This window comes from Muscardinus avellanarius, assembly GCF_963383645.1.
Source record: "Muscardinus avellanarius genome assembly, chromosome: 8".
Lineage (NCBI taxonomy): Eukaryota > Metazoa > Chordata > Mammalia > Rodentia > Gliridae > Muscardinus > Muscardinus avellanarius.
In genome coordinates, this window is record NC_137794.1 from 656,693 (window position 1) to 669,436 (window position 12,744).

Below are 12,744 nucleotides of genomic sequence, written 5' to 3' on the forward strand. Positions count from 1 at the left end.
TATGAAAACACCATGGCTAATCATTGGGCGTCTCTGACCCTATCAAGATTGAGCCGCAGAGTGGGAGCTTGGGGAGTGGATGTGCCTCTGTGGGACAGTGCTGGCCAGCCGTAAAGGAGGCCCCTTGTGTTTGATTCCCAGCACCATGTTAAAACAAAAAACAAAACTAATTGAACCGTGCGCCCCTTTCTTCCATGTAGAAAAGAGGTAGGAAGTAGAGGGCAACGATGGGAAGGCGACCCGACAGGATAACGAGCTGTCCAGGTAGGAGTGGCAGCCTGCCTGGAGCCGCCCACCTCAGCCCCAGGTGCCCCACAGGCTCAGCGGAGATGAGCACAGCACCGACCTCACGCCTATGGTGACTGAAGTCCAGAGACGTGCTCATGACTCTCGGTCAACCAGCGGCAATGAGCACTGCCCGAGTTTGCTGTGCCTGCCTCTTACCCTTCGTGCACCCCTGGGTACCGCACAGGAAGGGACCAGATGGAGGAGAGGCTGCCGAGGTTGTCCCCGCAGAGGGCACGTCCTCCTAGGACGGCTCAGCACTAGGATGGCCGCTGCCAAGGGCTGGGGTCGGTAGCCCACGGAACGTGGATTCAGGGGCCTGACAAGAGCTGCCAACAGGACGCCTGCCCCGTCCAGCCTCCCCAACCCCACCCCTCGCCCCCCTGGGGATTCCACCGTCACAGCCCTTTAAACTCCTCTAGGCTACAAGCAAGATGAGAGGGTTGGTTTCTGAAGGCTGTTTGACTATTCCACAGGTCTTGCTTTAAATACACGGCCATAGATCTGAAAAAAAAAGACAGCAACCCCGTGACCCCTCTCAAGAATCACATCTCCACCTGCAGAAAGGAGGCCTTCAGGTGTTATCTTTCCTTTTCACACCTCCATCTCTCCACTTCTCCCCAGCTTCAGTCTGAGCTGATGCTGTCCTTCTGCCAGACGCTGGCGACCTGGCCGGCGGCTCACTTCTGCTCCGCCTTCGCCATCACGCCCTGCTCCTGCTCTGCGCTCATCGCTGCTCCTGCCGTCTCCCTCTCTCCTGCCCTCCTCCCTGCGGAGGATGCTTCCCATTCTGAATGCCCACCACACACTACAGAAGGCAGTCATGGCCGAGGTCACTGGCAATGGCAACCTCACTGTGAAAAAGCATGGACTGCCATTAACTACAACTTTCTTATTGGTGATTGTAGTCATACATCTTAATGGGATACAAGATGGTGGAGACATACATGCACACATCACCCAATTGGCCCTTACCCAATCCCCACCTGGCAGCTCAATCTTGATAGGATTAAAGTTGCCCATTCTCTTCCCCTCCCTCCTTCTCATGTTTGGCTTAGTGATTGAAATTGATGTTTGTTAAAGTACATCGTGTGCATTAGAGAATTTCCCTCTTGCCCCTCCATCCCCTCCATTAGGGTGTCTATTTGCTCATCTATAGTATCTCCCATGCATGGCTACTGGAAGAAGGAGTGGATGATGCTGGTCACACTAGGCTGGGCTACACTGCCAGTCCCTCAGTGACGTCGTAAAGTACTAGGTGAAGAGAGCCCGACTGTGAGAGTCCTGGATCTTCTGGACGGAGAACTTCGCAGTCTCCCACTTACCAAGCTCACACTCTCATTCTGTTCGATCCTATCTGAGATCCCACCTGCTCCTATCTGTTCGATCCTACACCCTATTCTTGAATTCACGACTTCATGTCCCTCCTCACTCAACCTTCACTGTTAAATACAACACAACTCACCCTTGGATTTTTCAGCTGACACCTGAGAGACTGAGAGAAATCTATCAAAAGCAACAGATAGCCGGGCGTGGTGGCGCACGCTTGTAATCCCCGCGCTTGGGAGGCGGAGACAGGAGGATCGCGCAGGTTTGAAGCCAGCCGCGCGTGCTGGCTTAGGAGACCCTGTTTCCAAAATGAAAATGTAAAAATAGGTCTGGGAGTGTAGCCCCGAGGTAGAAGGGCTTCCAGGAACCCCAGTACCACAAAAAAAAAAAAAAAAAAAGCAACAGATACAAACTTCTGAAATCATGAGGAGGAGGAATAATAGGGAAGCGTTGACTCCCACAACCACACAATGACAGAGCCTGACGGCACGGAATCGCAGAGCGCTCCAGAAGGTCAGATCGGGGATGTAACTGCAGAAATAATACAGGACTTCTGAAAAGAATTTAGAGAGAGTCTAAAGGAAATAAAGGATGCAATCATCAAAGTGAAGGCATCAATTCAAAGTATAAATGATCCGTGAGGCGGGTGTCCACTGAATGCTGTGAGTTACGTCAGGTGACAGATAAAAACCATGACATGAGGTCGCTGTGCTATCATGTCACCAGCAAAACATCCGAGGGTGCCGGCTCTGACAGAAATTCATCTCAGCATGGCAATTACATTCTCTTCTCAGTTTCAATGTAAACGGCATGGAGCAGGAGTTTGGTGAGGCAGCATGTATTAGAGGTTAGAGACAGTGAGTATGTAGTGTCTTCTAGCAGCCAGTGTAGAGTTTCTGGTATAGTGATATGAAGTAGATTTAATACAAGACAAGGGAGAGAGAAGAGGAGAGAAAATAAACAAGTGTCATTCTTTACGATCCCTTTGGGGGTAGCTATGGCCATGGGAAACGGGCCCGGGCAGGTATCTAAGCTCTCAGGAACTTCAGGAGCACACGAGGAGCTACCCCACTGGAGCAGTCAGAGCTGCAGCGAGGCCTCAGAGTGACAGGCATTCGGGGGGAGCGGCAGCAGAGGCCTCTCTGTGGGCTGCTACTGGGTGAGAATGGCACAGGAGAGGGGAAGTCATGCAACCTGGCTCTTAAACAGAATGTTTACTTCCATTTTGAAGTTTTTGTACAAATACAGTGGCAAAGGTTCCCAAACGCTTCCTTCAGGTGACAGAGAGGAGACCCACACCACACTTAAGAAGACCCCCAAGGACCTAGATGGGGTGTGTGGCTTCAGCAACTCAGCCTACTACTTAAGGAGTTTAAAGGTTGTCTTTTGAAGTGCTCAGAAGGGCACGAGAACTGCCCTTTGAAGACCGATGATGGCCCACAGTGGACGACCACCACGGGCTCCATGAGTTGTCTTAACAGTTTGTGTGGCGTGCTGAGTGCAGACGAAGGCTTTGGAAGCCCTGTCGGCTGCGGGCCTGGCCAGAGACGGCCGAGTCCAGCTCCTGGAGGGGTGGAGCTCCAAGCGCCTGCGTCCTCCGGCTTCCTCGGGGACAGCAGGTCACACTGGGGGCGCCCAGAGGGTTGCAGCTGGCACCAGCACGCACCGCCGCCTTCCTTTTCCTCACATGAACTCCATTTCTAGGGCCAAGATGTACTCTGTTATTGAAGCTCAAAATGTTTTTGAGGAAACTTGTTGGAAGAAGTGCTGCACTCACAAAGGAAAGTCCAAAACCAACAAAGCTCCGGCAAGCAGCAAGTTCTTTATTTATGAGCATAATGGCCATTCAGCTCCGGTCGGCCGTCCCTTCCAGCAGGTGTGAGGCCTCGCCACGTGACCAGGGAGCACTTGCGGTTCTGCATGGACTTTTGAAACCAGTGCAGGGTAATCAATGCCAGACAGGTAGGTGAGCACACCATGTTGAGTCCAAAAGCAGCTGCCATCAGCAACACTCAATTCACAGCACTAAGGAACCTGGAGCCATCTACTCCACTCTGTTTTGAGATGGAGATTTCTTTCCCCTGGAAGATTTATTTAGCTAAATTCGGATGTACTTTGTGTGTCTCAGTGTCAAACTCAGAAGTGAACACGAGGCACACCCTGGGGTGGACAGAGCCAGCGCGGAGCAGAGGTGGGAGGGAGTCTGTGTCTATGAACCATCTCAGGGCCGCAACTACCGACAGGAGGAAGTCACTCGGTTGACCGGTCGCCTCTGAGTCCTATTCCCACGGATAATCTACTGGCCAGAAAAGCGGGCAGCAGGAAGACATTACAACTGAGATTCACACCCAGTACTCATCTGACCGAAGGACAGAAGGTGCTCAGTGGGTGATGACCGAAGCCGGCTGTGGAGCCACGCTGCCCCGGCCGATTCTCCACCCACTCGCTGGGCCGGCTCGGGAAGGCCCGGGCAGACTGGCATTTTAAAAACATGTACAAAGGGGACGTTATCATTGTGAGAAGTGAAATGGTATCTCAAAACACTAGTAGATATACCAGTGTTCATTACAGCTGCACACAGCAGAAAATATTCACGGGACCTTCAAATGACGAGTGGGTGCACTCGATGAGGAGCAAGCATGCGATGGAGTGATTTTCAGTATTAAGAAGGAATGAAATTTGCTGAGGTGGTTGTACACACGTGTAATCCCAGGAACTGGGAGGCTGACACAGGAGCAGCACAGGTTCACGGCCGGCCTCACCAACTTAGTGAGGCCCTTTGCAACTTAGTGAGATGCTATTTCAAAATAAAAAAAATTAAAAGGGCTGGGAATGTGACTCAGAGATCGAATGCCTCTGGGTTCATCCCCTGTATGACCTCTCCAGGTACAAAAGGATGAAATCCCGACACACAGAAGAGCCTGGGGAACGCCACGCTGAGTGGCTCCACCCACACAAGGCACCGGGAGAGGCCAGGCCAGACGGGGGCGGAGCAGAGGCGACGGGCGTAGACAGTTACTATTGCATGGGTGCATGGGGCTGTGAGCAGGATTAGATGGCCAGTGGTGCTGGCCGCATGGGGCTGTGAGCAGGATTAGATGGCCAGTGGTGCTGGCCGCATGGGGCTGTGAGCAGGATTAGATGGCCAGTGGTGCTGGCCGCATGAGGCTGTGAGCAGGATTAGATGGCCAGTGGTGCTGCCCGCATGGGGCTGTGAGCAGGATTAGATGGCCAGTGGTGCTGCCCGCATGGGGCTGTGAGCAGGATTAGATGGCCAGTGGTGCTGGCCGCATGGGGCTGTGAGCAGGATTAGATGGCCAGTGGTGCTGGCCGCATGGGGCTGTGAGCAGGATTAGATGGCCAGTGACACTGACCCTTCACTTTAGGCAATGTCGATTCTACTTTGAGGAAAAGGGAAGAAGCCAGCAGCGCAGCAAGCGCACCGCGGCTGCGCAACCCGCCCGTCACCTGTTCTAGGTAGTGCAGCGACAGGTTGATGTACTTGGCCTCGGTCAGCAGCTGGCCCCCGACGCCCGTCTTCGCCACCCGCTCCGAGCCAGCCAGGTCCACCAGGTGGAGCTTGGCCTGCCGCACGGTGGCCGATCCCGGCTCTTTGCTTGTTAAGTGAATTGTGAAGATGCAGTGAGAACGGGTTGAAGCTTGGTTCATCGGCGTCTATAAAACAGAAACGGCAAAACAGAAAGAATCTGAACAATGCTGAACATCAAACACTTCAATTCATATTTCCAATGATAAGACGCTTCCCATGAAGCCAACGTTGGCAAATGGGGCAAAGGCCCTTGTACGATGATTCCTAAAGTGAATTCGTTCCAACGTATTGTCTCTCGGATGACCAATAACAAACGTGGCCGGGCCGGGTAAGAAACTGAGACGAGTCCTAGAGAGGCAGAGACTTGAGTCCTCTTACAAGGCTGCTTCATTACACAACTGCAGTCTATCAGGTGTACTGCAGATGCTTACTTTAAACGCATGGGAAAAGAGATGAAGATCAAGAGAATTTGTCATCCTGACTGTAAACACGGTTGGCAAGCAAGGGCTCCTTTCCTCACGGCTTACCCCTCAACGCTCAGCTAGAGCTCCTAGCCAAACAACGAGCAGGACGCTGACAGGAGGGCATGCGAGGGAAAGGGGATTGCAGCTCCATCCTGCACAGAAAATATGGCTGTCGACCTAGAAAACCCAAGAGCGTTTACAACCGACAAGAAACACAAAGTTTATCAGTGTTGCGGGTGCAAGATCAATTAAATTCCAACAATGCAGTGACAGAAAAATAGAGCATTACTCAGAATCACAACAGTGAGACAAAAGACTATCTATCTTTTATGTAAGTAAAACAATATGGGGGATGAGTAAAACAAACAATATTAAAACAGACAAAAGGAGAAGCTGAATACGGGGTGTGCTAGATGTTAATACACCATTTCACAGGTGGAAAAACTAAAAATTCATCTCTGTATGTGTATATTAACCTATATATTTAGTGCAGTTGAAGTCAAAATGCTGCAAGTTTTGGTTCCAGAACAAGACAAATTGATTTTAATAATCATTGAAGAGAAAATCTGCAAATGAAAAGACAATTCTGCAAAGGAAGGCGGGAAGAGATCTGTCTTCCACACCCCGCAGCATGCCGTAACGCCATGGTTCCTGGGGTGCACCGGTGCAGGGTGAGTCCACCAGGCATGCCGTGCTCGTGGGGCAGCCCCAGGCCGGGCAGAGGTGGCGGCCCACAGCAGAGGCGCAAGGACAGGCCAGCTAACACGTGGCGCGGAGACTGGCTTTCCTTCTTGGAAAACAGTTAGGAGAAATGTCCAACCACCCACACACATTCCAGAAGGGATTCAAGCCTGATGCCTAAAATAACACAATGTTAATACAAGAAGGTATGAAAGCATATTGGAACCAGTCCAGGTAATAATAGATACCTTAAGATAACATGTAACAGAGAAAAATTAATTGATTTAGATATTTGACCAAATAACCCCAAACTTGAAGACTTATCTATGTAAAATTTACAATAAAGTTAACAACTGGGAGAAGTTATTTGTGATAAACAAGGCTGACAAGAAATTAAAATTTGAACTAAAGAGCTCCCATAAATGAATAAAAAAGACAAATATCTCAGAAAAAGGGGCAAAGAGTATGAATACGGAACCCATAAAAATGAAACTTGAAAGTCATTTTGAAAAATGTTCAGTCATAAGTAATAAGGACTTTGTAACTTAGAACCATAAGAACAAACTATCTCATACCCATCAGACTTAAAAAATTAAAAAGTGAAGTGAATTAAACAAGTGCTGGTGAGATCTAAGGAGATGGGAGTTTATACACTGGTGGTGGAAAAATAAGTTCAGAACTTTTTAAAGAGCAACTTGGCCATGCGGTCTCCAGCCCATCCGTGAACTCTCAGGCACATCCAGAGAGAAGCATGGCAGGGTAGCAGGAGACACATGCTAAGGGCATCACTACAGCACTGCTTGGGAGAAATAGTACTAGAACTTGGTGCAAAACACAACTTACATGGGCATCTGAGAAGAGAGAGATCGATATGTGATTCAAACTATAAAGAAGTTAAAATGAAACTTCAGAAAGACCGACATGGTTGGACTTTTAAAATACGACTCTGAGGAAACACAGCAAGCTAAATAATGATATGGACCCATGACAGGTTTACAGAATCACAAGAGTGATGCTGCCTGTTGTGTATGGAACTAGAGCTTACAGTGTCAGCACCGTGCAATATGGACCACAGGGTCCAGAGCCAGCAGCAGTGATGGCCTTGCTGGGGGATGAAAGTGAAAGGCAAGAGGCGGCATCTGCAATACTTGGCCTGGAAGTTAGACCAGGAGGGCCTAGGTCCAACATCCCAGATAGGCACTTCATAAAGAAGGCCCTCAAGCTCAAGAAATTGAATATAAACTAACAGAAGGGACGGCATTAAACTAAAAAATTTATGTTCATCAAAGGAAACCATCAAGAGTCTAAGGAGAGAGCCCACAGAATATGAGATCTGTGCCAGCTGTTCCTCTGAGAGAGGACTAACATCAAGGATATACAAAGAAATTAAAGGACTTAACACTAAAAAACAAATAACCCAATCATGAAATGGTCAATTGAACTCGACAGACACTTCACAAAAAAAAAAAACATGAATGGTCAGTTAATATTTAAAAGAATGTTCAATGTCATTAGCAACCAAGAAGATGCAAATCAGAACCACACCGAGATTCCATCTAACCCCAATAAAAATGGCAATCATCAAGAAGCCAAACAACTAATGCTGGTGAAGATGTGGGGAAATAGGAACTCTTCTGCACCATTGGTGGGACTGCAAACTAGAGCAGCTGCTATGGAGATCAGTGTGGAGATTCCTCAGAAACCTGGGAATGATCTACCATGTGGTCCAGCTGTGCCACTCCTGGGAGCTTCTCAAAGGAACTGAAATCAGCATATTATACTAAAGTATGCACATCCATGTTATAGCAGCAGGATTCCCAATGGCCAAATTACGGAACCAACCCAGGTGTCCATCAACAGATGAATGAATCACAACATTATGTGATACACACACAATGAAGTCTTACTCAGCAACCAAGAACAAAATTACGTCATTTTCAGGAAAACGGACGGGGCTGGAGAACATTATGTTACGTAAGATGAGCCAGGCACAGGAGGGGAAGGGTCATGTTTTCTCACGCGCAGGAGCCACCAAGGGGCTGCAGACGGCGGAGGAGAGCCCCTGTGCAGTGAGGGAGGGGCTGGGGCGGAAAGGCTTCCCCGAAATGATGAACACATGGGGGTGCTGATGCCAAAGGGTGGGGACGGAGTGGGGAATTCACAACTGCTGTGTACATGTACGACCCCATCGCTATTCACTACATTATGATGTGGGACTACACCATCACCACCAACTAAAGCATAAAGATAAATAAAATAAAATGGAAAAATAAATGTTATTAGAAGCCAAATCTGAGTTGTGAAAGCGATGAATGCTGGTTATATTATTCTCTGTATTTTCTTGGGTTCCACATTTTCTACAAAAACAAATTTAATCTGATTCAAGATATTGGAGATTAGTTAGTAGCATCACCTTCTCAAATAACAAAAACTGGGGATATTTCTAATAAATATGAGCATTCATGTTCAGATCTCCACCTTTGCAAAACAAGATGGATGGAATCAAAGAATTTTGATATGGATGCACATGTTTTCAGATAGTGTAACATATCTGATGCTGTTTCGACAGAAATTCTTGGTATACACCACAGTTGATTTACTGACTAGCAAACCCGCAGATGTCACAATGCTGGCACAGCTTCGGTGGCGGCGACGTAGCTTGTGAGCTACATAGGCTGCAAATCTGCCCCATTACGTGTTGCACAATGACCATAACCCGAACCTAGCCAGCGTGTGACTGCACGCTCAAGTGGACCAGCAAGTAATGGCGTGCGAAACTGCAGACTCAAATTCAGAACCTAGGTTGAGGTGTTTTGGAAGGGACTGTAAGTTATTTGCAGAACTTAAACCTGGGTTCCACTTCACTGCTATACTCTCACAATGGTAAATCCTCCAGGGCCGTGGCGAAGGTCACATTAGCAATCGAAATAAAGGGGTAACACAGAGACGCTTCTCAGCCGACGTCTTCAGCTCCGCTGAGATGGGGGACTGCAGTCAAATGCGATCATTGGCACATCTTGGAAGCAGGTGCCCATTTCAAAGGACTGAGAGACAGAAAGCAAAACTACATTTCTAGAGTCTGTGATTAAAGTGCAGTAATCTGCTGGAGGAGTCCGTGCATACAGTTTTGTAACGTCTCATAAATATTTTCTGCATGAAGTAGTGGTTGGTGTCCTCTTAGGTAAAGCTTTCTAGACCCCAGAGAGCATTCTTTTCTGTGGAGCTGTCTCAGGGTGGCTGGCTGTGCGGGTGGCTGCACTGTGTTAGTTAGGGATGTCTTCGTGTCTGGTGGGCAGTCCCTTCACTTGTCCTTTTAAAGGTAAACTGCATTAAAATGTTTCTGAAGTTGCTGAGAACAGATGGCACCGTTTAGGCAGACTCGCTCAAATCTAAGCACACATTTTAAACAAATGTGCCTATGGAACATCCTTAGGATGATTAATCATCTGTGTGCAGAGAGCCCTCCGTTTCCTGCCAGTCTATGGGGAGAGCGGTATCAGGCGGTACAGAAAAAAAGAACAGAAGACACAGGTCTCAGCCTCAAGGAACCTGTAGTCTACTTGGGAACGAGAGCCGAAATGCGTGAAGTAAGAGTAGACGTGAAATGAGGAAGGGGCCCACGTGTGATGGAGAGTGGTCAGGAGCCCCGCACTGAGCACCCCGACCCCCAGGTCAGACCTGGGCCACGCAGCTCCTCATCCCAGAAGCCCCTGTGCCCCGCCCGCACCTGGCTTCCGGAGCCAAAGCGCTCCCGGCACCGCCCTGGCTGCTCTGCCTCTGTCCTTCGCTGCCCTCTGCTCTCTAGTCCCTAACAAGTGGCATGCCCTAAGCTATGGCCACTGAACTTCCTCCCCTTGGAAACTCAGCTTTGACAGCCCAATCCTCAGGCATGGGCCCTGTAGCACCATAACATTTCACATGCCAAATGTTTTCAGAATTTGGTACTTGTGGTCTGGTTCCAGGTTCAAGTTCTGTTACTTGCTAATGTTGACAGCTTAAGCAAATTTGTATGAAGTAGTTTTGGTTTCCATGTTTGCCTGAAATGCTGTAAGAAGACCCTCTTTGCTGCAAAAAACGGCACTGAACACCAGCTGAGTTACCAAGCGCGGGCGCGCTCTGTGCACTGTGGACGATCACATTCACGTCCACCACGGCCACATCCGCTCCTGCGGAGGCCTCCTCGCCTCCGTGTCCTTTCTCCTCCCGCCGGGCCCTCAGCTTCGTGAGGGCAGGGGCTGTGTTTTACTTTCTACCTGTTTCTCTGTCTACTTGATTCCAATGCCCACAGCTTACCTGACGATTGTCACCAAAGCTCCTTGTCAGTACTTGAACATAATGGTCCCAAAGCATCCACCTGGCCGCCCACCCTGTGTCCGCGGATGGACACCGGGTCCTTCCTGCTCCTTCTGGGTGGGTCTCCACTTCCATTCTCCTCCTTCGCCATGAACCACTCACTCCTCACCGCACAGCTGGCTGGCTGCAGTCTCTCCTGGTCCCCCTCGTCACTCACACCTTCCAGTTGTTCTCCACCCAAAGTAATATGCTAAAAGATGTGTTTGAGTGTGTCAGTCCTACCCACATCCCTGAAATGAGCTAGCATGCTTACTAAAACCACGCCTTTTCTTCATCGGTGATATGCAACTGTGTGCCCAAATCCTTTCAGACTGGCACTCTGAACTGAATATATCCTTTCAGGGAAGGCCTAGTCATGGCAGAGGACACTGATGGATTATTTCCTGGAGTCCAGGCCATGAGAATCTAGCCTTGCTAGTGAGCAGCACATGAAGTGGCAGATTTGCCCCAGACTCTGTCCATGCTGCGGGACTTTGTGGGACACACACACACACTGTGTGATGACCCCAACACAATAAACATCCCCTTCTGAGCAGTCTGTAAGACTTTTAGGAGCAGAGTAGAACAGCAGCATCCCACGAGGTCCCCCACCGTGCTCTGCCCTGAGGGTAACAGTGATGGGTATTTTCCAACTGACTTCAATCCAGGTTCTCAGATACCTTCAACTTCTCTTTATATCCCCCAAGGATATTTTAGAAGGCTTTGTTAAATAGCTTGAGTTCATTTGATCTATGAAGTTTTATAGCCCTATCAGAAAAGTGCATGAGAGTAGTTCAAGGTGAATTAATTATCTTTTTAATTGCTTTTTGACCATTATTTAACAATACTTTATCAGTCTCTTTTTTAGGGCTTGGTGTCAAAAGTCTTAAGTTGTTTTTTCTTGCTTTTGCAGTTTGGGAACATGTTTTTCTTTATGGTGAGAAAGTTTAAAAGCCGAGGTTCGCTGGATGCTGCCAGGACTCATCACGGCCCGTGGTCAGTAGAAGTCACGCGTCCTCTTTCTTATCTCCAGTTTAGCAAACTTTCTCTCGTCAACAAAAGCCTGTCCTGAAAGTTTCCGTCCTTTGCAAAGGTCCCGCGCGGCCTTTCTCGTCCCACCTGGAGGGTGGGCTTCTTGAGGGCAGAGGCTGCGTCTTGCTCAGGGGTCGTGCCAAGTGACAGCTGATAGCTTGCCGACTGGGCCCACTTCTCATCTCTTGAATTTCAGTGGATACTCCGATTTCTAAAAAGCTCCAAATACTTGAGACTAAAGCTGCAAATTTTTAAAGTCCACAGAATGTAGTTCGCTGGAGTCTAAAAATCAGAACTATCTCAAGTAGCTAGATTGACTCTCCTCTCTTGACTGGTCTTGGGCTTCAATTGCCTTTGTGCCTGACTCCAGGCCTGCCAGCCACTACCTCCTACAACTGCATTTTCTCATAATATTTGTATGTGTTATATAGTAGATGATCATTAATATTCAAACCCTGGAAAAAATCCGAAGGCTGTGCTGCTCCAAACGGATTGTAAACTATTTTTTTAATCTTAAAAAGGCAGCACACGTTGCAGTGCCTGCTTTGCAGGTACCGAGGGAGGTGACTGGAGCCATGGAGATGCAGACGCCTGCCCGGTGGCCAGCCTGGCCTATGCGGTGTGACTAGACAGGTGCAGTTTGTACAAGATCCCTCAACATGACCGCCAGGAAATGCTGGCTCCTGAATGTTCAGGGAGCTGCCCAGCAGCATGTGGCTGTGTCTGCAGAGTGTTTTACATAACACAGGACTCAGCTGGGAACATCAAAGGCCTCCTGACTTGCAGGCTGGAGGTAGCTTGGAAGCTCTTTAAAGCTCTTCCTATTTTCTTTCCTCTTTTTGCCCCATCTTACTTTTATTTTATTGTAGTCATACATCTTAATGACGTACATGATGGTGGAGGCTTACGTGCACACGTCATCATTCTGTCCCTCCCCAATCCCGCCCATTCCCTCCGCCCTCCTTCGCATGTTTGGTTTAGTGACTGACTTTGATGTGTGTGAGTGTCCACCAGGCACATCACCTTTAAACCTCTTCTTACTGTCATCGAATAAGCTGTCACTCTCAGTAG

The 12,744-nt window shown here is 48.8% G+C and overlaps 1 protein-coding gene across 1 annotated transcript in view; it reads right to left on the minus strand.

The window, feature by feature from the left end:
* Positions 1-12,744, minus strand: part of KIF6 (kinesin family member 6) — a gene marked incomplete at both ends in the record, with an annotated part of 233,793 nt that overhangs the window by 130,878 nt on the left and 90,171 nt on the right. Inside the window, one exon of the mRNA XM_080700569.1 lies at positions 5,083-5,289. Coding sequence (XP_080556695.1) covers positions 5,083-5,289 — 207 coding nt within the window. The remainder of the gene's footprint in view (positions 1-5,082; positions 5,290-12,744) is intronic.